Raw genomic sequence first — 24721 nt, 5'->3', positions numbered from 1 at the left:
TCACAAACCCAGTTCTGGAAGCCATGAATAAGAAAATGTCTCCATTAGGTATTTCTGGCGACCTCTCAAAAGCCTTTGATTGTGTAAACTACCTAATCCTTTTAAAAAAGGCAGAATATTGCGGTTTGGGTGGTACCGTTGGTTCGTGGCTCCAATCGTACCTAAAGGACTGAAAGCAGACTGTAATGCTGAGTGGCTCATCCAGAGAACCTGCCTCATCTAAGTGGGACTCAGTAAGTAGTGGTGTGCCACAAGGCTCTGTTTTGGGTCCACTGCTATTTCTCATCTTCATTAATGATCTCTCACTTTGTTCTGATACAAACAGTAAATTTACTCTTTTTGCAGATGACATTACAATTCTAATTGACAATTTTACAGACAACAATCTTGAACAAACTATGAATAAAGTTTTCAATGGTATTGTAAACTGGTTTTCTTCAAATCGTCTCTCACTCAATACAGATAAAACCCTTTATAGGAGATTCCATACTCCACAAATAAATCTGGAAGGAATTAACATTAAGTGTAGAGATCAATAAATACAAAAAGCTGAGGTTTCAAAATTCCTGGGCGCTTATATAGACAGCAAAAGTAACTGGTCAGCACACATTCTTCATCTTCATAAAACACTTAGCTCAGCAATATTTGCACTACGGGTTATTGCTTGAGTGGCTGAAGTAGACACCATTATGGCTTCATACTTTGGCTATTTTCATTCATTACTGTCATATGCTATTACATTCTGGGGGAACCAACCTCAAGCAAAGAAAATTTTCACTGAAGATGGGGATCCTTACCACCGCCTCATAATATATCTTTTCCTTGTTGACATTTGTCTGTAAAAACCCTTATATCAACAAAGATAACAGCCAATTTCATGACTATAACAGAAGTACCAATAACAGTCTGCACATTGAAGTGAAAAGCCTCACTATGCTTATTACTCCAGCATTAAGCTGTTTAATGCTATCCCACCACACATCAAATGCCTTCACAAAAGATTGCCAGCATTCAAACAAATTCTCAAGGAGTACCTGATAGAGAAATCTTTTTATACAGTTGATGAATATGTGAAAGAAAATGTATATAATCACTAAATTTGTAAGTGTTGTAAACTTAGTATAATTAATTTTATTTTGATATAATAGAGGGAAACATTCCACACGGGAAAAATATATTTAAAAACAAAGATGATGTGACTTACCATACGAAAGCGCTGGCAGGTCGATAGAAACACAAACAGATGCATACATACACACAAAATTCAAGCTTTCGCAACAAACTGTTGCCTCATCAGGAAAGAGGGAAGGAGAGGGAAAGACGAAAGGAAGTGGGTTTTAAGGGAGAGGCTAAGGAGTCATTCCAATCCCGGGAGCGGAAAGACTTACCTTAGGGGGAAAAAAGGACGGGTATACACTCGCACACACACACATATACAGACACAAGCAGACATATTTAAAGACAAAGAGTTTGGGCAGAGATGTCAGTCGAGGCGGAAGTGCAGAGGCAAAGATGATGTTGAATGACAGGTGAGGTATGAGTGGCGGCAACTTGAAATTAGCGGAGATTGAGGCCTGGTGGGTAACGGGAAGAGAGGATATATTGAAGAGCAAGTTCCCATCTCCGGAGTTCGGATAGGTTGGTGTTGGTGGGAAGTGTCCAGATAACCCGGACGGTGTAACACTGTGCCAAGATGTGCTGGCCGTGCACCAAGGCATGTTTAGCTACAGGGTGATCCTCATTACCAACAAACACTGTCTGCCTGTGTCCATTCATGCGAATGGACAGTTTGTTGCTGGTCATTCCCACATAGAATGCATCACAGTGTAGGCAGGTCAGTTGGTAAATCACGTGGGTGCTTTCACATGTGGCTCTGCCTTTGATCGTGTACACCTTCCGGGTTACAGGACTGGAGTAGGTGGTGGTAGGAGGGTGCATGGGACAGGTTTTACACTGGGGGCGGTTACAAGGATAGGAGCCAGAGGGTAGGGAAGGTGGTTTGGGGATTTCATAGGGATGAACTAACAGGTTACGAAGGTTAGGTGCACGGCGGAAAGACACTCTTGGTGGAGTGGGGAGGATTTCATGAAGGATGGATCTCATTTCAGGGCAGGATTTGAGGAAGTCGTATCCCTGCTGGAGAGCCACATTCAGAGTCTGGTCTAGTCCTGGAAAGTATCCTGTCACAAGGGGGCACTTTTGTGGTTCTTCTGTGGGGGATTCTGGGTTTGAGGGGATGAGGAATTGGCTCTGGTTATTTGCTTCTGTACCAGGTCGGGAGGGTAGTTGCGAGATGCGAAAGCTGTTGTCAGGTTGTTGGTGTAATGGTTCAGGGATTCCGGACTGGAGCAGATTCGTTTGCCACGAAGACCTAGGTGGTGGGGAAGGGATCGTTTGACGTGGAATGGGTGGCAGCTGTCATAATGGAGGTACTGTTGCTTGTTGGTGGGTTTGATGTGGACGGACGTGTGAAGCTGGCCATTGGACAGGTGGAGGTCAACGTCAAGGAAAGTGGCATGGGATTTGGAGTAGGACCAGGTGAATCTGATGGAACCAAAGGAGTTGAGGTTGGAGAGGAAATTCTGGAGTTCTTCTTCACTGTGAGTCCACATCATGAAGATGTCATCAAAAAATCTGTACCAAACTTTGTGTTGGCAGGCCTGGGTAACCAAGAAGGCTTCCTCTAAGCGACCCATGAATAGGTTGGCGTAAGAGGGGGCCATCCTGCTCCAGTCCGGAATCCCTGAACCATTACACCAACAACCTGACAACAGCTTTCGCATCCCGCAACTACCCTTCCGACCTGGTACAGAAGCAAATAACCAGAGCCACTTCCTCATCCCCTCAAACCCAGAATCTCCCACAGAAGAACCACAAAAGTGCCCCACTTGTGACAGGATACTTTCCGGGACTGGACCAGACTCTGAATGTGGCTCTCCAGCAGGGATACGACATCCTCAAATCCTGCCCTGAAATGAGATCCATCCTTCGTGAAATCCTCCCCACTCCACCAAGACTGTCTTTCCGCCGTCCACCTAACCTTCGTAACCTGTTAGTTCATCCCTATGAAATCCCCAAACCACCTTCCCTATCCTCTGGCTCCTATCCTTGTAACCGCCCCCTGTGTAAAACCTGTCCCATGCACCCTCCTACCACCACCTACTCCAGTCCTGTAACCCAGAAGGTGTACACGATCAAAGGCAGAGCCACATGTGAAAGCACCCACGTGATTTACCAACTGACCTGCCTACACTGTGATGCATTCTATGTGGGAATGACCAGCAACAAACTGTCCATTCGCATGAATGGACACAGGCAGACAGTGTTTGTTGGTAATGAGGATCACCCTGTGGCTAAAAATGCCTTGGTGCACGGCCAGCACATCTTGGCACAGTGTTACACCGTCCGGGTTATCTGGATACTTCCCACCAACACCAACCTATCCGAACTCCGGAGATGGGAACTTGCTCTTCAATATATCCTCTCTTCCCGTTACCCACCAGGCCTCAATCTCCGCTAATTTCAAGTTGCCGCCACTCATACCTCACCTGTCATTCAACATCATCTTTGCCTCTGCACTTCCGCCTCGACTGACATCTCTGCCCAAACTCTTTGTCTTTAAATATGTCTGCTTGTGTCTGTATATGTGTGGATGGATATGTGTGTGTGTGCGAGTGTATACCCGTCCTTTTTTCCCCCTAAGGTAAGTCTTTCCGCTCCCGGGATTGGAATGACTCCTTACCCTCTCCCTTAAAACCCACTTCCTTTCGTCTTTCCCTCTTTCCTGATGAGGCAACAGTTTGTTGCGAAAGCTTGAATTTTGTGTGTATGTATGCATCTGTTTGTGTTTCTATCGACCTGCCAGCGCTTTCGTATGGTAAGTCACATCATCTTTGTTTTTAAATATAATTTTATTTTGAGTACTATCATAGGCATATGACAATTATTTATTGGTATTCCTGTATTTCCTTTGGAATATTTAGTTTATCTTGACTCCTATATATATTACACATCCTTAGCATGTGAAACAAAAATGTTTTGTTAGCTGAATGTGTTGTTGTTTAGCTGATATCTTATTTACAGTGTATCTTTATTTATGTAAGATATATTTCAACTGTGTACAATCTGACACATTCCATTATCATAAATGTATTACTCATCCTTAACATGTGAAACACAATTTTCTGTTAATTGATTGTGCTGATGTTTAGTTGATTTGTATTTATTACTCATCCTTAACATGTGAAACACAATTTTCTGTTAATTGATTGTGCTGATGTTTAGTTGATTTGTATTTACATTGTATCTTTTTATTGTATTTACACAAGTTATATTTGAACTATGTTGAATCTGACACATTCCATATCCTTGCGATTCACTCGCTACCAGGATCTACGGAACATGAAATGAAATAAAATAAATAAAATAAAAATAATATGAAGAATGGAAGAGAAGAGTGGGCACAAATTAGTTGGCCGTTGAGGATGTAAGACATTCCAATTAGTTTCTGGAATGAAATCTGTAGAACCATATAAAGCTATTAGCTCACAATTAGTTTACATAATTAGCACAGGAGAAATTAAATGATTAAGAGTAGGATGTGGGAAACAACCTCAAAACTGCATCCAGGTTTGCTAGAACACTGGCCCTCATCATTAATCCACTGGACAGATTTGACCTGGTGGCGGCACGCTCTCTGAATCCCAGAAGCGGCATACTAATATGCTTGGCTGTTTAGGTGGGTAAAATCAATACTGTTGGTGATCATTATAAAAAAGTGAAGTACTTATTTTTATATGAATTCTGATTTCATTTGCCAGCTACTAAAGAGAAGATTGTCAGTAATTAAACTGACACATACAGGTCTCAATGGTTCAGAATGCATCGTCTATCATGAAATGAAACCTCTCAAAATTATATTCCTGTGCATACACCATTTGCACTTACAAGTCACATCTTACAATATATTTCAACTAAATCAGCAAACCATCTGGTGTACCTAAAAATAATGAGAACTATATCTATGAACAATGTTGAATACATGGTTATAAAATAATCTCAATATGAAAGAAAAGCTCAGATCAGATAAATATTTTCAGAACACAACTACCCTTCAATCACATACTCACCAAATTGTGGAATTAAGCTGTTTTTGTTTACTACTTTTAGGATAATATTTATAAACACTACACTGTCAGTAACAAAAATAACACAAAGAAGTATCACTTATCAAAATAGCAATGAGCTGAATAACAATCAAGTTTTGTGTAGCACTATATTTCAATTTATTTTACTATACTTTGTATTAATGCCTCGAATAAGCTAATATGGGAAGGAAAGGAAGATGGAAGACCGGAGTTTAACATCACATTGAGGTCATTAGAGATTGTAGTGGCAGCTCAGCTGATAATGGCATAGAAAGATATTGACTGTGGCTTAAAGGAATCATCCCAGCCTCTGCCTGAAGTATTTTATGGAAACAACAGAAAACTTACGCTTAAATGTCTAGCAGCAACTTAAATCACACTCCCCCTAAACAGAAACCCCATCGTATTACTGTATGCACCATCTTGCTTGGTAAAAATACAGAGAAATTTATGATAATTTAAAATATTCTTTGGTGTGCCTGAATAGTGCTTCTAAAACAGTTTACCATTTGTCATGCTCATTTTATAGATGCAATAATATTGCAACTCATACATATTGATATCTTAAGGTCACTAATCAATTCTTTTCCTCCTATTAGGAAACTGGAGAAATACATGATTTCATACAACTTACAAACAAGATAAACTAAATATTAAAACAGAGTTCCACAAAAAACATCTAAAACTCTTCAATAATAATGTCATACTCATTTATATTAAGAAGATAATAAGGTATGGGAAAATAACATACAATACTTTGATAAAGTTTGTTTTAAAACCATTTATTCCACTCCAATGATTTTGTAAATTCATTATGGTTCCTGACTGTCACTAAAACGGACTTTTTCAGTTACACCACAATATAAAAACATGTATAAAGCTTACGTATCATTTCTGCTTAGTACATATTGAATAAATTCTTTAATAAATAACTATTTGAAAATGATGATTTTTCCTTTGATTTCCTACAATTATATCTCATACATAAAATAGCTAAAATATTTAAAATCACGTTTCTAAAACACAACATTTTCTGGATTCTGACAGCTACAAATGCTGTAATGCAAAGGATTAAATGATTGCATTTTGCTGCTGGACTGTCAAGATTTACCAGTAACCTTTGCACTGATACGATGTTGTTTAAGGCACTCAATGGAACAGAATTTATACATGTTGTATTCAAATGGGGTACAGCCAGTGATATCTTTTGCACACTGAAAACAGCGAGAGATTGTTGGAAGAACTCCTCCGTTCTTCTCTGCATTCAACAGCATTCTGCGCTCTGCTGCCAACGCACACTGTCATTGACAAAAGGAAATTGAGTATGTCATGCACTGAAAACAAAAACATTGTGAGGCAGAGTAAAAAGTTATTCTGAAAAGTCTTCGAATCATTTTCAACTGATGGGAGAAGGTGGGGATGCAAGCAACCAGGTTTCTGACACATTAGCATTCTGTAGCAATGGAGCAATGGACATTGCAGCACAGCATGCATACTGTCAAAGCATTTTACCAAAACAGTAGTTCTTATGTGCAGCCCTGTCATGCTTTTCACACCTATTTCCAAATCAATTGTAATCTATCGGTGCAATATTCCTGCGGGAATAAAAAGTGGGTTAAAAACTTTGTCAACACCAATAAAAAAGCCTGGAAAACCAAATACAGTGTGTGCTCCTGAAAACATTGAGCAAGTACGAGTTGTATTTGAAAGAAGCCCACATCACTTAGCTCAACAGTATGGCACTGCACTTGGGATTTCCAAGAGAATAATTAGGCAGATTTTTTTACAACAATCTACACTGACATTCTTAAAAGATTCAAATTATTCAGGTTCTTGAAGATGAATTGGTGAAGACATGCTGAATTTAATTTATGAAGACAGGAATACTATGAACAATTTATGAATGAGTGACGAGGCCCGTTTCCATTTGTCTGGTTACATGAACATGCAGAACTTTAGGTTGTGGATTGATGTGAATCCTACAACAAAAATTTCAGCAACCTCCTCATTCCGCAAAAGTTGCTGTGAGGTACATTACATCTTCATCGGGGATCACAGGGACCTGGTTTTCCAAAGATTATCTTGGCAGTTATGTGACAGTGACTTCACAAAGATATGCAGACATTTTGGAAAACTTTTTTACTCCACAGCGTCCTCAGTATGAAGTAAATGAGGGAACTTTTTTCCAGCAAAAGGAAGCAATCTTTCTCATGGCAAGAGTAAGCATGAATATCATTAATGCTTTGTTTCAAAATCACCTGATCTCTCAAAATAGGGTTACTGTATGGTATGCCTGTTCAGCGGACTCAGCAATGTGCAACTTGAGGGTTAGCTGAAGAGTAAAGTTGAAGCACTGAATGAATGGCTAAGAGGAGGTGTTCCATATCCCATTGGAAAAGCTGTGGAATGAAATGAATAACTTCAAGGCTTGCGTGAAAAATGTCTAAGTCTGAATGGACGTCATATTACTGGATTTATTTTTAAAACTTAGTTACATTTACTTAATTTTCTTAAACGAATTTTTATGTAATATAAGGTGGTAAAAGCAAAATTTGGAAACATTTATCGAATTTTTTCTGCAGATTTTTCAAAACTACTGCTTACTCTGCCTCACCCCTTACTAACAAGTACACAGTTACTCCTAATATGCAGACTGTCATATAATTTCTTCACAAAATTAAAGGTTATAGAACATTCTTTAATGAACAAAGATTCTTCAGTATGATTCAGTGTTAGAAAATTGTAAAAACTAAAAGAATACAATATTTTCTCAGTAAAATAAATCTATATTTTAGCAGCAAGACGATTATATCTATTTAAAACAATATTATAGAGTCATGAGCCAATTTTGTAGCTTTTATCACAGTATGAAAGCTCAGTAATGATGAGACACTTTAGACGCCTAACAAAATAGTAAAATGTGGCTAATGCTCTCACTATTCATGGGACAATCTTACTTTCATCACTTTTCTTTATCCTAGCTTTCGCCCTTGCCCTTGCTCCCATGATACCCTGCTTCTTTATATTCAGAAAGCATACGGCGTAGGAGGGAATGTCAACCAGATACGATTTGAATGTTTGAAGTTATTTGTGTTACCTGTAGACTCTTCACAGAGAAATGTAAGTGGTCAAAGCATTTTATGATAAAATACTTCACTTTCTTCTATGACATACCAAGGTACAGTGATGGATACTATAAGTCATTTCTTTTTGTAGCATAATGTTTATGAATGTTGCTGTAATTAGAAGAAAAAGAAAAAAATATTGGTGGAAGTAGTACAGGTATGTAAGGTGATCAGGTGAATTATCAGATATGTTAGAGAATGAGTTCCTGTTTTTGAAAGTACTGATGATTAGCTCCCTAATAATTTTCACAGTACAAAGGTTTTCAGCAAGTCCCCCTTGACATGAAATTAAATACTGTAAATCTTCAAAAATTCAAACAAAAATTGATAACACGTCAACTGACGTATCCCGAAGCTGCCACCCATGACATAGCCACCAACCAGTCATGTATGATGGGTTGCTGCAGTGCCAGCCTGCTAACAACTTTCCTATGGAGACTGAACAAAAGCAATCTGACAGTCACACAGGGTTGTTTACAACTGAACTCCCAGCAGCCGCCATGGTACTGTGTGGTATCAGCCTCACTGCCAGAGGCATAAGCAGCACTACAAACAGCAATGTCACCACAGTACTACCTGGCTTCTGTGAGTCATATGCCTCCACAGGTGTATTTACATCAGGTGGGTACTTAGGATGTCACCCGATTGCTCTGCAGCGAGTTCACACACTGTGCTTAAGGCCGCTGCACCTGGCCGCCCACTAAACGGAGTTCACACAAGCTCTCACTTAAGGCACACTCTAGGCTTATGCTGCGCGCCTAGCAGCCCATCAATCACAGTACATTTCGCTGAGCTGAACTAGGTGCATCTCCCCATAGTGTTTCACTGACTTTATCTACTCTTGAGCACTCTAAGTTCACTGTCACTGATGGCCTCATGAATTAGCAGCCCATATGACGTGGTGGAACTAATGTTTTTAACAATGGAACTCTTTCATGATTAGCATGACACATTTTGAGAATTTATTCTCATTGCCAATGACTGTGTGACCTGTGTGTGTGTGTGTGTGTGTGTGTGTGTGTGTGTGTGTGTGTGTGTGTGTCTGGGGGACGGGGAGCATGCACACATGTGACGTGTGAGCTCTGGCATGACGAAGGATTTATTCAGAAAAAGCTAGCAAGGTCCCCCCCCTCCTCTCTCTCTTTTGTGTCTACCTGTTGACAAATCAATGCTTCTGCTGTTCACTGAGTGGTCTTTACTCCTCAATTATCGACACTCTACCAGAATTTTCCCATTATATTTTTCCAACCCATTGTTTGATAAAGTTATGAAGAACTATGCAAGCGTGGAAAGTGGTATATCTGATGTTACTCATTTATCATGCTTAGATGAGAAAGCTACAGGAAAATTTAGGTACAAAAACAGGCCACTTGTTGGGGGAAAAAAATACAGGCACAAGAAAATAAATACTGTATCTGTTCACAAAATTCCTGAACATTCATAGTTTCATGGCAATGGTGTGTTGGAGCAAAATGTGGTTGACATCCCTGCACATGCCTGTGTTTAATGTGTAACTTGTAATGTAATTAACTGTCAGAGATAACGTTTATCTCATGCGAAAAGTACGATGCCCACAGTAGAGAGTTAAGGTAACTTCATTATGTTGCCATACAATGTATTTAATTTATTTATTTATGAATATTTTCTTTTATGATAAATAATGGATTTGTTTGAGATGTTAAATGTTGTATATTTATATGTATTTATTTATATGTGTCTTTGGAGTGTATTAAGGTCAGAAGACCAAAGAATCTGGAATGCAGGAATGTCTGCAACTTCCGGGCACATGTTGGCTTGCCCGCCACTTCTTTGTCGGTATTGGAGGGAGATGGACGTGTTTAAGTGACCAGTACAGTATAATGCATTTTTAGGGTATCAATGTTCGAAGTGAAAATATTGTAGTTACTAAACAAAGAGTACGAATAAATATTATTTTTAGCTGAAAGTAATTCGAATCCGGTAGTGTTTATTTCAAACAAGAAGAAAACCCAGGCCATGCTTGTTAGAGTAATGTTTTGCAGACAAAACCCCTAGACAAACGAGATCTGCAGTGTGTAATCTTTCAGCAGCTACTAATAAATAAGCCTTGCTGAAATTGTGCTGGAACTACTCGTATTATTATCAATTACAAACACGTGGTGCGAATGTGGTCCTACCACAATATACCGCGTAAGATTCCACATCATTCAGTTATCAAGAAACGAGATAGGTAACAACCAGTAAAATATGGTGGCGTCGTCCGTGATTATTGAAAATGTTACCGAAATAAACTACCACTGAGATTGCGAAGAAAACGATAGAATTCGTACATCCTGGCTGAAAATGTTAACGGAAGTTGTATGCTGATACCTTCAAGACAAAGGAAGTCGAATGCTGATACCTTCAAGACAACAGGATGCAGTTACTGGAGCAAGAATAACGGCGCAATAAGTCATGAAAGAAGAAAAAAGTGTAAAGTGTTGTGCAACAAAAAAAAAAAGCAATATTCATAAAGTGTAGTGTTTCAGTGTTGTGAATTCCATCACGCACCAATCAACAAAGAAGACGTTATAAGATAAGAAAACCAGTAAACTGTGAGTAAGATAGTTTAGTATCCTTTAGAAAAGATAAATTTGTTGTGTTTTGTTTATTCCTGTGTAAAAAGATGACTATTGTAAAAGACGAAGGTATTGACGACGGTGTCGCCAACGCTAGTACAGATGTAAATTTATCATACGAAAGTGAATGCAACAGTAATAGTCCGAATCATGTAGACAAAGTTGAAACTCATACAGAAAGACAGAATGAAGTTAAAGACATGCTATCAAAAATAATGAATTATATGGAGGGAAAATTTAAGGCAATTGATGACACTAACAGACAAAACGGACAGTGGTTAGGAAATATTAAAGACAGACTCGATGCTAATGAGATTCGTTTGGATCAAATGGAGCAAAACAATGCTGCTCAGTTAGACCAGACTCTTAAGCTCATGAGTGATAAATTTGAAAAACAGTTCAAAGAATATGAAAAGAAAAATGACGATCACTTTCGAAAAGTAGAAGCAAAAATTTCCACTTTGAGTCGTAATATGGTTAAGATCACGGGTAAGGTCAATTATGTCGGGAGAAAAGTTAAAAATGTAGATGCAAAAGTAAAAAATCTGAAAACTGAAGTTACTACAGGTAGAGAGAAAATCCATAATGCGTTTAAAGTTGTGCATTCAGATATCAAACATGTAGAAGAAACAGTACCTGATCATATTTCTCTTGTAGACGATAAAATTGTTAAAGTAGAAAGCAAATTTGAACAAAAGATAGGAATTATTACTGAAAAAATAGATGTAAATAATCAGATAAACAAAAATGAAGTCAAGAGTTTAGAAAGTAGTATTAATGACATCACTAAGAAACTTGAATGTGTTAGTAACAATATGGTCACCAATAGTTTGCCGAACAATATTGGCACTTTGTGGTACAATATTCAGATGAGAGCAGTATGCATCCGGTAGATTTCCTGCAGCATTGCAAAGATAACTTTTTTCCAAATATGAATGATAATTTGAAAATTAAATTTGTGAAAAGATTTCTAGAAGGTGAAGCATTGTCATGGACTAATCATTATTATATGGAGGGAATGTCTTTTGCAGAATTCGAGGAGAGGTTCTTAAGTAAATTCTGGTCATAGACAGAACAGGCAAGAATAAAAAGCGAATTCTTGAATGGACCTGTTTATAAACATGAATTTGGTAGCATGAAGCAATTTTGCAAAAATCAGTTAAGGAAACTCACTCACCTAAGCAAACCTTTTGATGAACTCACTCAAATTGATGCACTCAAAAGGAGGCTACCATGTGAACTACAGTGGGAGTTAGCTTATGGTCCAGATGACACAATAGATCAGTTTTTGAAATATGTTGACAAACTAGACAGAATTATTGAGAAAACGGGTAAACCACCACACCATAGTCAAAACCATTTTCAAAAGACAGGGCATACAAATTGGGGAAACACACAACATGATAAAAAGGAAACACACAATTTTGGAAGTAGTGATTCTCATCAGAGAAATCACCAGTACAACTTCAAGGGATCACAAGGACACAATTTCCATTACAAAGGTCAGTATGGAAATAATCATAACCAATTTGGTAACAGACACTTTGGAAATAAACCAAAGGAGTGGAATAGTCATAATGGTATGGGGAGAACTGAACAGGAGTTAAAAAACTGAATGAGGCTCCATTGGCCGTCCGCAAGGTAGGAGCTACTTATACACAAATGGAAAGGGCCAACCCAAAATGTCTAACTAAACAGAAAGATACCTGTGACATAATGAGTAATTATTTTAAAGAGAAGTGTTACCCCATTAATGTAGTATCTGTTACAAATAATATATGTCATACAAATAAACCAGAAACAAAAGGTAAGTTATTTAAAGACACTGATTGCTTAGAAAACTGTGAAGAACTAAACTTAGATTCATTCTATGAGTGGGCTGAGAGGAGCACCTTGCTGGAAAATAGTTGTTCAAATGATCAAGTGTATTAGGAATTAGAGAACTTATGGAAGAGTCTGGTGGGCTAGGAATGAAAAGAGCACCTAGTAAGGATGATTTAAATGTGTATCTGCATACTGAAGGTAAGAGTGCAGAGGATAAAGATGATAATTTTTGTGATGTTGATTGGGAAGAAAAGGAAATTGAGGATAGTAGTGAAGATAGATGTTTTATTGGTGTAAGTGAGGAGTTGGAAGCTTTAGGGATTACTAATATAAAAGAGGATAGTAATGAAATTAGCGAGGTACACATGAACACAGTTGACAATTTGAATGATAAGGATGCCAGAATTTCAGCCAAGGAGAAGGAATCTTAACAGCATTGTTGTTGTTGTTGTTGTTGTGGTCTTCAGCCCTGAGACTGGTTTGATGCAGCTCTCCATGCTACTCTATCCTGTGCAAGCTTCTTCATCTCCCAGTACCTACTGCAACCTACATCCTTCTGAATCTGCTTAGTGTATTCATCTCTTGGTCTCCCTCTACGATTTTTACCCTCCATGCTGCCCTCCAATGCTAAATTTGTGAGCCCTTGATGCCTCAAAACATGTCCTACCAACCGATCCCTTCTTCTAGTCAAACTGTGCCATAAACTTCTCTTCTCCCCAATCCTATTCAATACCTCCTCATTAGTTACGTGATCTACCCACCTTATCTTCAGCATTCTTCTGTAGCACCACATTTCGAAAGCTCCTATTCTCTTCTTGTCCAAACTAGTTATCGTCCATGTTTCACTTCCATACATGGCTACACTCCATACAAATACTTTCAGAAACGACTTCCTGACACTTAAATCTATATTCAATGTTAACAAATTTCTCTTCTTCAGAAACGATGTCCTTGCCATTGCCAGTCTACATTTTATATCCTCTCTACTTTGACCATCATCAGTTATTTTACTCCCTAAATAGCAAAACTCCTTTACTACTTTAAGTGTCTCATTTCCTAATCTAACTCCCTCAGCATCACCCAATTTAATTTGACTACATTCCATTATCCTCGTTTTGCTTTTGTTGATGTTCATCTTATATCCTCCTTTCAAGACACTGTCCATTCCGTTCAACTGCTGTTCCAAGTCCTTTGCTGTCTCTGACAGAATTACAATGTCATCGGCGAACCTCAAAGTTTTACTTCTTCACCATGAATTTTAATACCTACTCCGAATTTTTCTTTTGTTTCCTTTACTGCTTGCTCAATATACAGATTGAATAACATCGGGGAGAGGCTACAACCCTGTCTCACTCCTTTCCCAACCACTGCTTCCCTTTCATGCCCCTCGACTCTTATAACTGCCATCTGATTTCTGTGAAAATTGTAAATAGCCTTTCGCTCCCTGTATTTTATACCTGCCACCTTCAGAATTTGAAAGAGAGTATTCCAGTTAACATTGTCAAAAGCTTTCTCTAAGTCTACAAATGCTAGAAACGTAGGTTTGCCTTTTCTTAATCTTTCTTCTAAGATAAGTCGTAAGGTTAGTATTGCCTCACGTGTTCCAACATTTCTACGGAATCCAAACTGATCTTCCCCGAGGTCCATTTCTACCAGTTTTTCCATTCGTCTGTAAAGAATTCGCGTTAGTATTTTGCAGCTGTGACTTATTAAACTGATAGTTCGGTAATTTTCACATCTGTCAACACCTGCTTTCTTTGGGATTGGAATTATTATATTCTTCTTGAAGTCTGAGGGTATTTCACCTGTCTCATACATCTTGCTCACCAGATGGTAGAGTTTTGTCATGACTGGCTCTCCCAAGGCCGTCAGTAGTTCTAATGGAATGTTGTCTACACCCGGGGCCTTGTTTCGACTCAGGTCTTTCAGTGTTCTGTCAAACTCTTCACGCAGTATCTTATCTCCCATTTCGTCTTCATCTACATCCTCTTCCATTTCCATAATATTGTCCTCAAGTACATCACCCTTGTATAAACCCCCTATATACTCCTTCCACCTTTCTGCCTTCCCTTCTTTGCTTAGAACTGGGTTGCCATCTAAGCTCTTGATATTCATACAAGTGGTTCTCTTCTCTCCAAAGGTCTCTCTAATTTTCCTGTAGGCAGTATTAGGGGAGTAGATGATGAAATGTCAGATAGTGAGCAATTTTTGTTTAACTTATGGATTAACAGTAGTGCCATTAAGGATGATGTAAATTTCAGAAAGGTAACACTTGATATATGTGAAACTTTGTATCCAGACTGGTGGCATAGAATTAAGTATCACATTGCACAAATGTTAAGAGCGAAATATAAAGGAGAGACACACAATAGCACAAATGAATGTATTTGGATTAATGAAATATTCAGGAATAATAATCAGGCCAAAGAAAATGCAATTAGGGTAATAACAGCATACAACTCTGGTAGTAATGATACAGGTAAGGATACTGGAAAGGGATATGGATTCAGTGAAATTGAAGATGACTTATTACATGAGAATATTAACAAAAAATTTGACTTTGATGTAAGCAGTCCGTTTATTGATGTGCAGATAGGATCATGGAAAGGAAAGTGTTTAGTGGACACAGGAAGTCAAGCATCTGGGATATCAGAATCATTAAGTCAAAAACTGAAAACTAATAAGGATTATGTTGAGTTACCTGTGGTAGGAATTAAAATAAGAGGTGCTACCGGGAAGCACAGTAAATCAATAAGGAGTCAGGCTTTTATTACTTTTGAAATTGAAGGAGTATCATGGTCACATGGGTGTCTCGTCATTCCTGATCTCACAGAGGATTTTATCCTAGGCATGTCTTGGATAACAAAATTAAGTGCAGCATTTGATTGGGCAGGGCAGAAATTAATGATGACTCTACCAAGTGGTGAAGTCATCACTACGAAACTTCTTCAATCAAATGTGTTTTGTATGAATAAGACTGTGAACAGTATTGTTACAAAAGAAGGTAAGTACATTGAAATCCATGTCACAGATTTTGATACAGACGAGATAGAGTTTGAAAAGTTGGTAAATGAAAAAGTAGCCTAAGCTAGAAAACTAACTGAGAACCAAAAACAAGATTTGAAATTATTTTTGTGGGAATATAGTGATGTATTTAGCAATATACCAGGTAAAGTAGTTAGATACCAATGTACTTTACAGTTGAAGCCACATGAACCTTTCTTTACAAAACCATACAGTATTCCAATCTCGAAAAGGGTAGCAGTGGAGAAAGAATTGCAAAAAATGGAAGTGTGTGAAATCATTGAGAGGAGTATAAGCCTTTATAATAATCCCTTAGTCACTGTAAATAAACCTAATGGACAAGTCAGACTAGTACTAGATTCAAGACAGTTAAACAAATGTTTATACAGAGAAACTGACCACCCAGAGAACATCGATGAGTTGTTATATAAATTTAAAAATATCCAAATTATGTCAAGCCTTGACCTAACTTCAGGTTTTCATCAAGTACCTCTTGCAATTAGTTCTAGAAAGTACACTGCTTTCTTATACAATGGGAGATGTTACCAGTATTGTGTAGTGCCTTTCGGATTAAACTCATCAGTCGCCGAATTTATAAGGGCACTAGACTATGTACTTGGCCAAGAAGTTGTGTCAGAATTAACAATTTATGTAGACGATATATTAGTTTCAAATCAAAGTTGGGAGGATCATTTGAAGTTATTGAAAAAGGTGTGTGAGAAACTCAGAAGAGGTGGTATGACATTAAAACTGGAAAAATGTAAATTTGGTGTGTCAGAACTCAAATTTTTAGGTCATGTCATTACTAAGGAAGGGATAAGTGCAGATCCGGAGAAAATAAAATCTATCGTAAACTTTCCATCACCTAGAAACCGGAAACAATTAAAGTCTTTCTACGGACTCTGTGGATTCTATCGAAAATATGTAAATGGACAATGCCTTAATGTAACATGTTTAAGCAACTTACTTAGAAAAAATAGTCCATGGAATTGGTCTGAAGAGTGCCAGAAAGCATTCGATAAAATTAAGAATGAACTTTGTAAGAACAGTCTTTTACACAGACCAGATTTTAGTTTGCCATTTTGTCTTCACACTGACAGTAGTGATTATGGACTAGGAGCAGAACTACTTCAGGAGAAAGTTGTGAATGAAAAAAATCTTCATTGTACCATTGCATTTGCCAGCAGAATGTTACTTAAACATGAGAGAACATACACTGTCACAGAAAAAGAATTACTTGCAGTACACTGGGCGTTTACAAAATTTAAAACATACCTGTTAGGACACAAGATAAAAGTCTATTCAGACCACAAAGCTTTAAGTTACTTGCAGGAGTGTAGACTATATCACAGTAGATTAACCAGGTGGGCAATGTTCATGCAACAGTTTGATTAGGAAATTGTGTATATTAAGGGATCAGAAAATGTAGTAGCTGATGCTTTATCCAGGTTACCAGTAGGAGGAGATCAGGAAATGTTTGATCAAGAGGAAGAAAAGGAATTTAAAATAAGATACATGAAGGGAATCCAAGATGAAAAGCTCATAAAGACACTTTGCAATAACATCAGGAGGGGACAGAATAATGATCCTAATTGGAAATTGGTTAAGGACTGTTTAGGCAAAAGAGGGTATGATAAACTTGACAAGTACTATAAGGTCTTTAAGGGAACACTCTTTACAAGAACAGATGTGGACTCTGACAATTGGAAGCTATGTTGGCCAGAGTGCGAGGCAGACAAATTAATAAAGTACACCCATGAGAGTTATGGTCACTGTGGAATACAGAAATGTGTAAAAAAGTTACAAGAAAATATCTACTTTTATAACATGGTAAAGAAGGTGAGGAACGAAATATCAACATGTGACAAATGTCAAAGAGTAAAAGTAAGCAACAGAACATGTCAGGGAGAAATGCAGAACATCATTCCAGATAAGCCATTAGATTTAGTAGCTGTAGACTTTTATGGACCTTTACCCAAAAGCAAAGGTGGCCATTGTTTTATATTCGTCATGATTGATGTATTTTCCAAACTAATTAAACTTTATTCTGTGCGAAAAGCTACAAGTAAAGAGATCATTACAAAAATTGAGAGAGATTACTTCAAGAGTGTAGGGAAACCTAAAGCTATACTATCGGATAATGGTTCACTATTTGTTTCAAAAAACTGGAAAGCATTCATGGAAAAAACTAACACAAAACATATCTTGATATCCGTGTACAACCCATCTTCAAACCCAGCAGAAAGGTACATGAGAGAAATAGGGAGACTTTGTAGGATGTATTGTAGTCACAAACACCCTAGTTGGTCCGACCATGTAAACAACTTCGAGGATATCATGAACAGCTTGCAGCATAGCTCTACTGGGTTTTCACCATATGAAATTATGTTTCACCTCAGACCAGCAAATCTTATTTCTGAATTAATAGACTTTCCACAATGTAGCTTAATATCAATGAAAGAACGTGAAGAGATTGTAAAGAAAACCATGAAGAAACTAGGTGAAACTAGGAAAAACAGACATAATAGGAAAATAAAGGCTACCACATTCAGACTAGGTGACCATGTCTTAGTGAAATCCCACGAACGATCAAAGTTACTAACAGCAGAACTCAAGAAGTTCTTTGACATTTACATTGGGCCATTTGAGATTATTGAGAACCCCCATCCAAATGCGTACCGATTAGTATATCTCAAGTCGAGAAAGCTGTTTGGTCTTAGGAATGTTGTTTCTTTGAAGCCGTATATTGAGAAAAGAGCAAACTGAGCCTACAAACATGCCTTTATCTGGAAAGAATTTTACTGGAAGTAAAGAAAGAAAGAAAAAAATGCAGTCACCATACTATGCCATGTAACACATCTCATGCAAAATGATGTTGTATCTAGACTGATTGTCACATAATTCTATTATAAGATTAGATTTCATGATTCCTATGTGTTTTTTTTTTTAAAGTAATTTTACAGTATTTAATGAATTGCAAAATATGTAAACTTGATAAATAAGGGATTTTATTTTACTGATGATGCTAGGAGACAAGACATGTCACCCACCCTCACAGTTTGAGAATAGCAAATCTCATAAATTTTGAAATCTTGTTCATTCACTTAAATAGACCATAATGCTTAAAAAAAATTGTATAGTTAATAGAATATATTTTCTTGTATATGCAAGTGTGCTTTTGTTTTACATCATGCTCACCATAACTGTTTTTATTCAGCTCTGTTTATAACACAACACAGATAATTTGTTGGCTTATTTTGTCTCTTAATTTTGATATCACATAATTCACAAGGCTCATGAGAGAATAGTGTTGTTGAAATGAAATACTTTTGCAACGTCACTGATGATATAGGAGTTGGTACTATGTTTGTTCTAATATGAGAAAATGTTTTAACTTTAGTATTATTTTATAGTAAATTTCTGGGCAACAAATTGACATATGTATGTATGTAATCTATGTTGTTAGACAAAGGAGGAAGTCAAGGGTTGATGAAAGAATAAACAGTTTACTACAGTTGTGATAAAAAGTTGTATACAAGACAATGATGCAATTTCTGTATCGGACTGACAAGTGGACCAAGGTACACTTGTAAGTCCTGGTGGGCTATTGTAATGTAATTAACTGTCAGAGATAAAGTTTATCTCATGCGAAAAGTACGATGCCCACAGTAGAGAGTTAAGGTAACTTCATTATGTTGCCATACAATGTATTTAATTTATTTATTTATGAATATTTTCTTTTATGATAAATAATGGATTTGTTTGAGATGTTAAATGTTGTATATTTATATGTATTTATTTATATGTGTCTTTGGAGTGTATTAGGGTCAGAAGACCAAAGAATCTGGAATGCAGGAATGTCTGCAACTTCTGGGCACATGTTGGCTTGCCCGACACTTCTTTGTCGGTATTGGAGGGAGATGGGCGTGTTTAAGTGGCCAGTACAGTATAATGCATTTTTAGGGTATCAATGTTCGAAGCGAAAATATTGTAGTTACTAAACAAAGAGTACGAATAAATATTATTTTTAGCCGAAAGTAATTCGAATCCGGTAGTGTTTATTTCAAAGAAGAAGAAAACCCAGGCCATGCTTGCTAGAGTAATGTTTTGCAGACAAAACCCCTAGACAAACGAGATCTGCAGTGTGTAATCTTTCAGCAGCTACTAATAAATAAGCCTTGCTGAAATTGTGCTGGAACTACTCGTATTATTATCAATTACAAACATGTGGTGCGAATGTGGTCCTACCACAATATACCGCGTAAGATTCCACATCATTCAGTTATCAAGAAACGAGATAGGTAACAACCAGTACAAACTGCCAGAAGTTTCAGTGATGCAAGTCAGTTAGTTATTGTCCAGTGCTGTATTGAGTAGAATGTTGCACTGCACAGTTTGCGAATTTCAAGATGGCAGAGTTACAGTAGCTTTGTAGTGGTGGTGGAGCTTCACTGTTGCATTGAATACACATACTGACAGAAAGAGATCTGCAGCACTCATTCAAAAATTCTGGTATGACTCAGCATTTTTATTATTACGTATTCTTAGGGCATTTAACATATACAAAAGACAGAAACAGCAACCCATATTGACTCATATTTAAATCTGCAATTACACCTGCTGATTTTGTTGTATTACTATATAGTGGAAAAGCACTTTTAGAAATTTGCTTCACTATGGTCAATAACACACAGAAAAAAGCTCAATAACTGGAATAGAATATAATTTGTTCTTAGTAGTACCTTTTCTCTGTCACTAAGGCGCAAAAATCTCTCCTTTTCAGCCTCTTCTTTTTTTATTTTTTCTTCTTCCTGCTTCTTAACTTTCTCTCTCTCTCTCTTTAGCTTTCGTTGCGTTCGACGTTTTTCTAGCATTTTCTTTTCTGTTTCATCTGTTAATGGACCTGGTATCTGCGACTAAAATTTAGGTATCACACTTGTTATTTCCAACTTAAGTGTTAATTGCAAAGTATGAATAACATGTTTGTAGCGATTTACCTTTCTGTAATTGTACTTATCAGGAAACTCTGCATAAAACTGCCTGAATACATTTTTCGTTTCTTTATTGTAAGATACGACATATGGTGTTTGCAACTTTTTATTTTTATGACATGGATCAGATCCAGCAGACAACAGCATCCTGCAACATTTCAAATTAATGTTACCAAAGAATCTATGGATCATACAATTAGCACTTTTTCTTCCATTCATTCATATCTTCTTTTACACACACACACACACACACACACACACACACACACACACACACACACCTGTTTTTATTTAGAAAACTGAACTTCTTTCTTCAGAATGCATAAGACCTTTCCGACTTATCAGTTGGTAGCCTAGAAGACACAATCAGCCTGAAATTTACTCACTCGCTCACTCAACACTCTCTCTCTGATGCTGCTGTTTTCAACCAGGAAGATAAGGAAGTTACATCTCAAGTGAAACTTGATGCTGAAAACATTAACTGATGACATCAAATGAGGCAGTAACAATAAAAATGTATGAACAAAAAGCTGGGATGATATGAAGAGCAAAATGTAAATCTAAATAGAAGACTGACTACTTTGTGTCTGTAAATTAATACTCCCACAAATATTGTAATTAAAACAGAATATTTACACATTCAAGTAAGCAGTTCTCAGCATGTGAAAATAAACAAAAGGATTCAAACCTTGTCCTTAAACAAACAGAGACTTGTGAGTCCATTCAGAAAATGTTTAAACAATGGAGGAATAGTGATGGGAGTAGAGATGGGAGTGATGATCAGCTTTTCTGAGTGAGTACATTTAACGTTTTGCCAGTAAAGAAATGTTATAATTAAAGGCACCTAGAAAACAAGCTGTCAAAGTACTGCTAGAATAGTAAATTAATGGAAGGGAATGTGGGAAATAGACTACAAAGTAATTTCTTAACTTGGTAGATATGAACAATGTATGCTGAGCTTAGTGTATCTATCCAGCTATAAGATGACCCTGAATATACAATATTCCCACCTGTTTTGAAGATGCTTCCTGAGAATTTTCTTATGTGTCAAAAATTCTTGCTAATAAACACAATCCTACTGTCCTCTGTATGAGTTATCACACAACTCTTCAGACTTTCCAGGCACACACGTTGAATATACAGTGCTCAGATCTGCTATGGTCCAGTGGCAGACGTGAAATCAATATATTCGATGTCATTTTTATTTGCTAGGCTGTATGGGCAACACCAATCAGATTTCTGTTTTGAGCTAATGTCAAAAGTTACAGTCAATAAAAGTAAATGCAAACTTATCATCAACACAAAGGTTGGTTTGAACACCACAGTGCTGTATTAGGCATTATTGTATTGGATGTGGATGCCCTTGCTCTCATTTGACCTTTGAAATGACTCAGCCAGTTGCAAGTGACCCACAGTTTAATACAGACTCCAAACCGTAGTGCAACTAGGGAGTAAGGAAGGAAGATTGGGTTTAACATCCTGTCAACATCGAGGTCTTTAGAGACAGAGTACAAGTTCGCATGTGTCAAGGATGGGGAAGGGAAACAGCTGTGCCCTTACATAGGAATCAGCCCTGCATTTACCTGGAGCAATTTAAGGAAATCACAGAAAATCTAAATCTGGATGGCTGGGCATGGGTTTGAAATGTTTTCCTCCCAAATGTGAGTCCAGTGTGCTAACCACTGCACCACTTTGCTAAGTAAGGCCACTTGGGATTTTTCACATCAACAAATTGCTTCCAGCACTGAAACTAGCAATAAATGATAGAAAAGAATCCTAAGATCAAAGGAGGATCGAACTCCATATCTTTGGATTTTAAAACTGGTACTCAATCATTGGACTGTAGTGGGAAAGATGAATGGTTGACTTCAGTTTATTGGAAGAATTCTAGGAAAGTGTGGTTCATTTGTATAGGAGACCGCATATAGGGTGCTAGTGCAACCTATTCTTTATTACTGCTCGGGTGTTTGGGATCTGTACCAGGTCGGATTCAAGGAAAGCATCAAAGCAATTCGGAGGCGGGCTGCTAGTTATGTTACTGGCAGGTTCAAACAACTTGCAAGTGTTATGGACATGCTTCGGGAACTCAAATGGGAATTGCTGAAGGGAAGGTGATGTTCTTTTAAAGGAGCACTATTGAGAAAATTTAGAGAACTGACTGGATTTGTGATTTCCTCTCAGAGAGGTCACAGTTCGTAGTGATAGATGGTAAATCATCGAGTAGAACAGAAGTGATATCTGCCATTCTGCAAGGTGGTGTCATGGGCCCTCTGTTGTTCCTGATTTACATACATGATCTAGGTGATAATCTGAGCAGCCCCCTTAGACAGTTTGCAGATGACGCTGTAATTTACCGTCCAGTAAAATCATCAGACGATCAATTCCAATTACAAAATGATCTACAGAGAATTTCTGTATGGTGAGAAAAGTGGCAATTGGCACTACACAAAGAAAAGTGGAAGGTCATCCACATGGGTGCTAAAAGAAATCCAATAAATTTTGGGTATACGATAAATCGCACAAATCTAAGGGCTGTCAATTCGACTAAATACCTAGGAGTTACAATTACAAGCAACTTAAATTGGAAAGACCACATAGATAATATGGTGGGGAAGGCAAAACAAAGATCGCGCTTTGTTGGCTGAACACTTAGAAGATGTGACAAACCCACTAAAGAGACAGTCTCCATTACACTTGTCCGTCTTTTGGTGGAATATTGCTGCGCAGTGTGGGATCCTTACCAGGTAGGACTGATGTAGGACATTGAGGGGGTTGCAAAGAAGGGCAGCTCGTTTCATGTTATCGCACATGAGGGGTGAGAGTGTCACTGACATGATACGCGAGTTGGGGTGGCAGTCACTGAAACAAAGGTGGTTTTCTTTGCAGTGAGATCTATTTACGAAACTTCAATCACTAACTTTCTCTTCCGAATGTGAAAATATTTTGTTGACATCCACCTACATAGGGAGAAATGATCATCATAATAAAATAAGAGAAATGAGAGCTTGAACGGAAAGATTTAGGTGTTCCTTTTTCCCGCGCACCATTCGAGAGTGGAATGGTAGAGAAATGGTATAAAAATGGTTTGATTAACCCTCTGCCAGGCACTTAAGTGTGAAATGCAGAGTAACCATGTAGACATAGATTAGAAGTTGACTGCAGAATGATTCTGTTGCTTCCAATATAAATTGCACGTAAGGAGCATGAAGATAAGATATGAGAAATAAGGGCTCATACGGAGGCATATAGACAATCATTTTTCCCTCGTTCAACTTGTGAGTGGAACAGGAAAGGAAGTGATTAGTAGTGGTATGGATACCCTCTGCCACACATTGTACTGCTGGTTCTGGAGTATCGGTGTGGATGTAGAATGTCTGGCCCCACATACTTCTACGAAAGTGAGACATGGGTCATTTACAAATGAGAAAAAAAAAGTAAGATTGAGATAGGTGAAATGATATTTCTTAGGGTTATGAAAGGCTGTACAGAGCAGATAGATTAAGAAACAGTGACGCTGGGAGGGAATTAAACGTATTTAAAACAAGTAACAAAATTAAAGATAACAGAAGAAACCAGAGTGAACATCTCAACACAGTGAACAGTGGCAGATTACTTTACAAAGTCAGAAATTATAACTGATTGACTGAAGAAATCTGTAAACTCCAAGGAAGGGAAGGGCACAGTAACAGGCAACGGGCTAATACTTGGAAGTGCATAAGAAGAAGAAGAAGAAGAACATGATGATGAAGAGAATGAAAAACCAGATGGAATGTCAGTAGATGTGTTTGATTTATCAGAACTTCACATGGAATCTTATAGATACATAAATGATGTGGTAATGTCTACAAAAGAGAAGTCAAAAACTGTAATGTTTGCTGATGGCACAAGTATTTTAATCATGGGTGGAACAGTAGACATACCAGACACAACACAAATGATAGCTTATTATAACTGGTTCACACAAACAGTTTAAGTCTTAATATCAGAAGGCTCATATGGAGAAATTTTGAACA

General features: G+C 37.6%; 1 protein-coding gene across 1 annotated transcript in view; it reads right to left on the bottom strand.

Moving 5' to 3' along the window:
- Window positions 1–5987: 5987 nt before the first annotated feature.
- LOC124789592 (ankyrin repeat and zinc finger domain-containing protein 1-like) overlaps window positions 5988–24721 on the bottom strand; it is a 113083-nt gene continuing 94349 nt past the window's right edge. The window contains exons 10-12 of the mRNA XM_047257003.1: window positions 20715–20856; window positions 20460–20633; window positions 5988–6445 (exon numbers count right to left, since the gene is read on the bottom strand). Coding sequence (XP_047112959.1) covers window positions 6248–6445; window positions 20460–20633; window positions 20715–20856 — 514 coding nt within the window. The 3' untranslated portion in view covers window positions 5988–6247. The remainder of the gene's footprint in view (window positions 6446–20459; window positions 20634–20714; window positions 20857–24721) is intronic.

The sequence above is a fragment of the Schistocerca piceifrons genome, chromosome 3, assembly GCF_021461385.2.
Source record: "Schistocerca piceifrons isolate TAMUIC-IGC-003096 chromosome 3, iqSchPice1.1, whole genome shotgun sequence".
Classification (NCBI taxonomy): domain Eukaryota; kingdom Metazoa; phylum Arthropoda; class Insecta; order Orthoptera; family Acrididae; genus Schistocerca; species Schistocerca piceifrons.
This window is presented reverse-complemented; position numbering and strand designations above follow the sequence as displayed.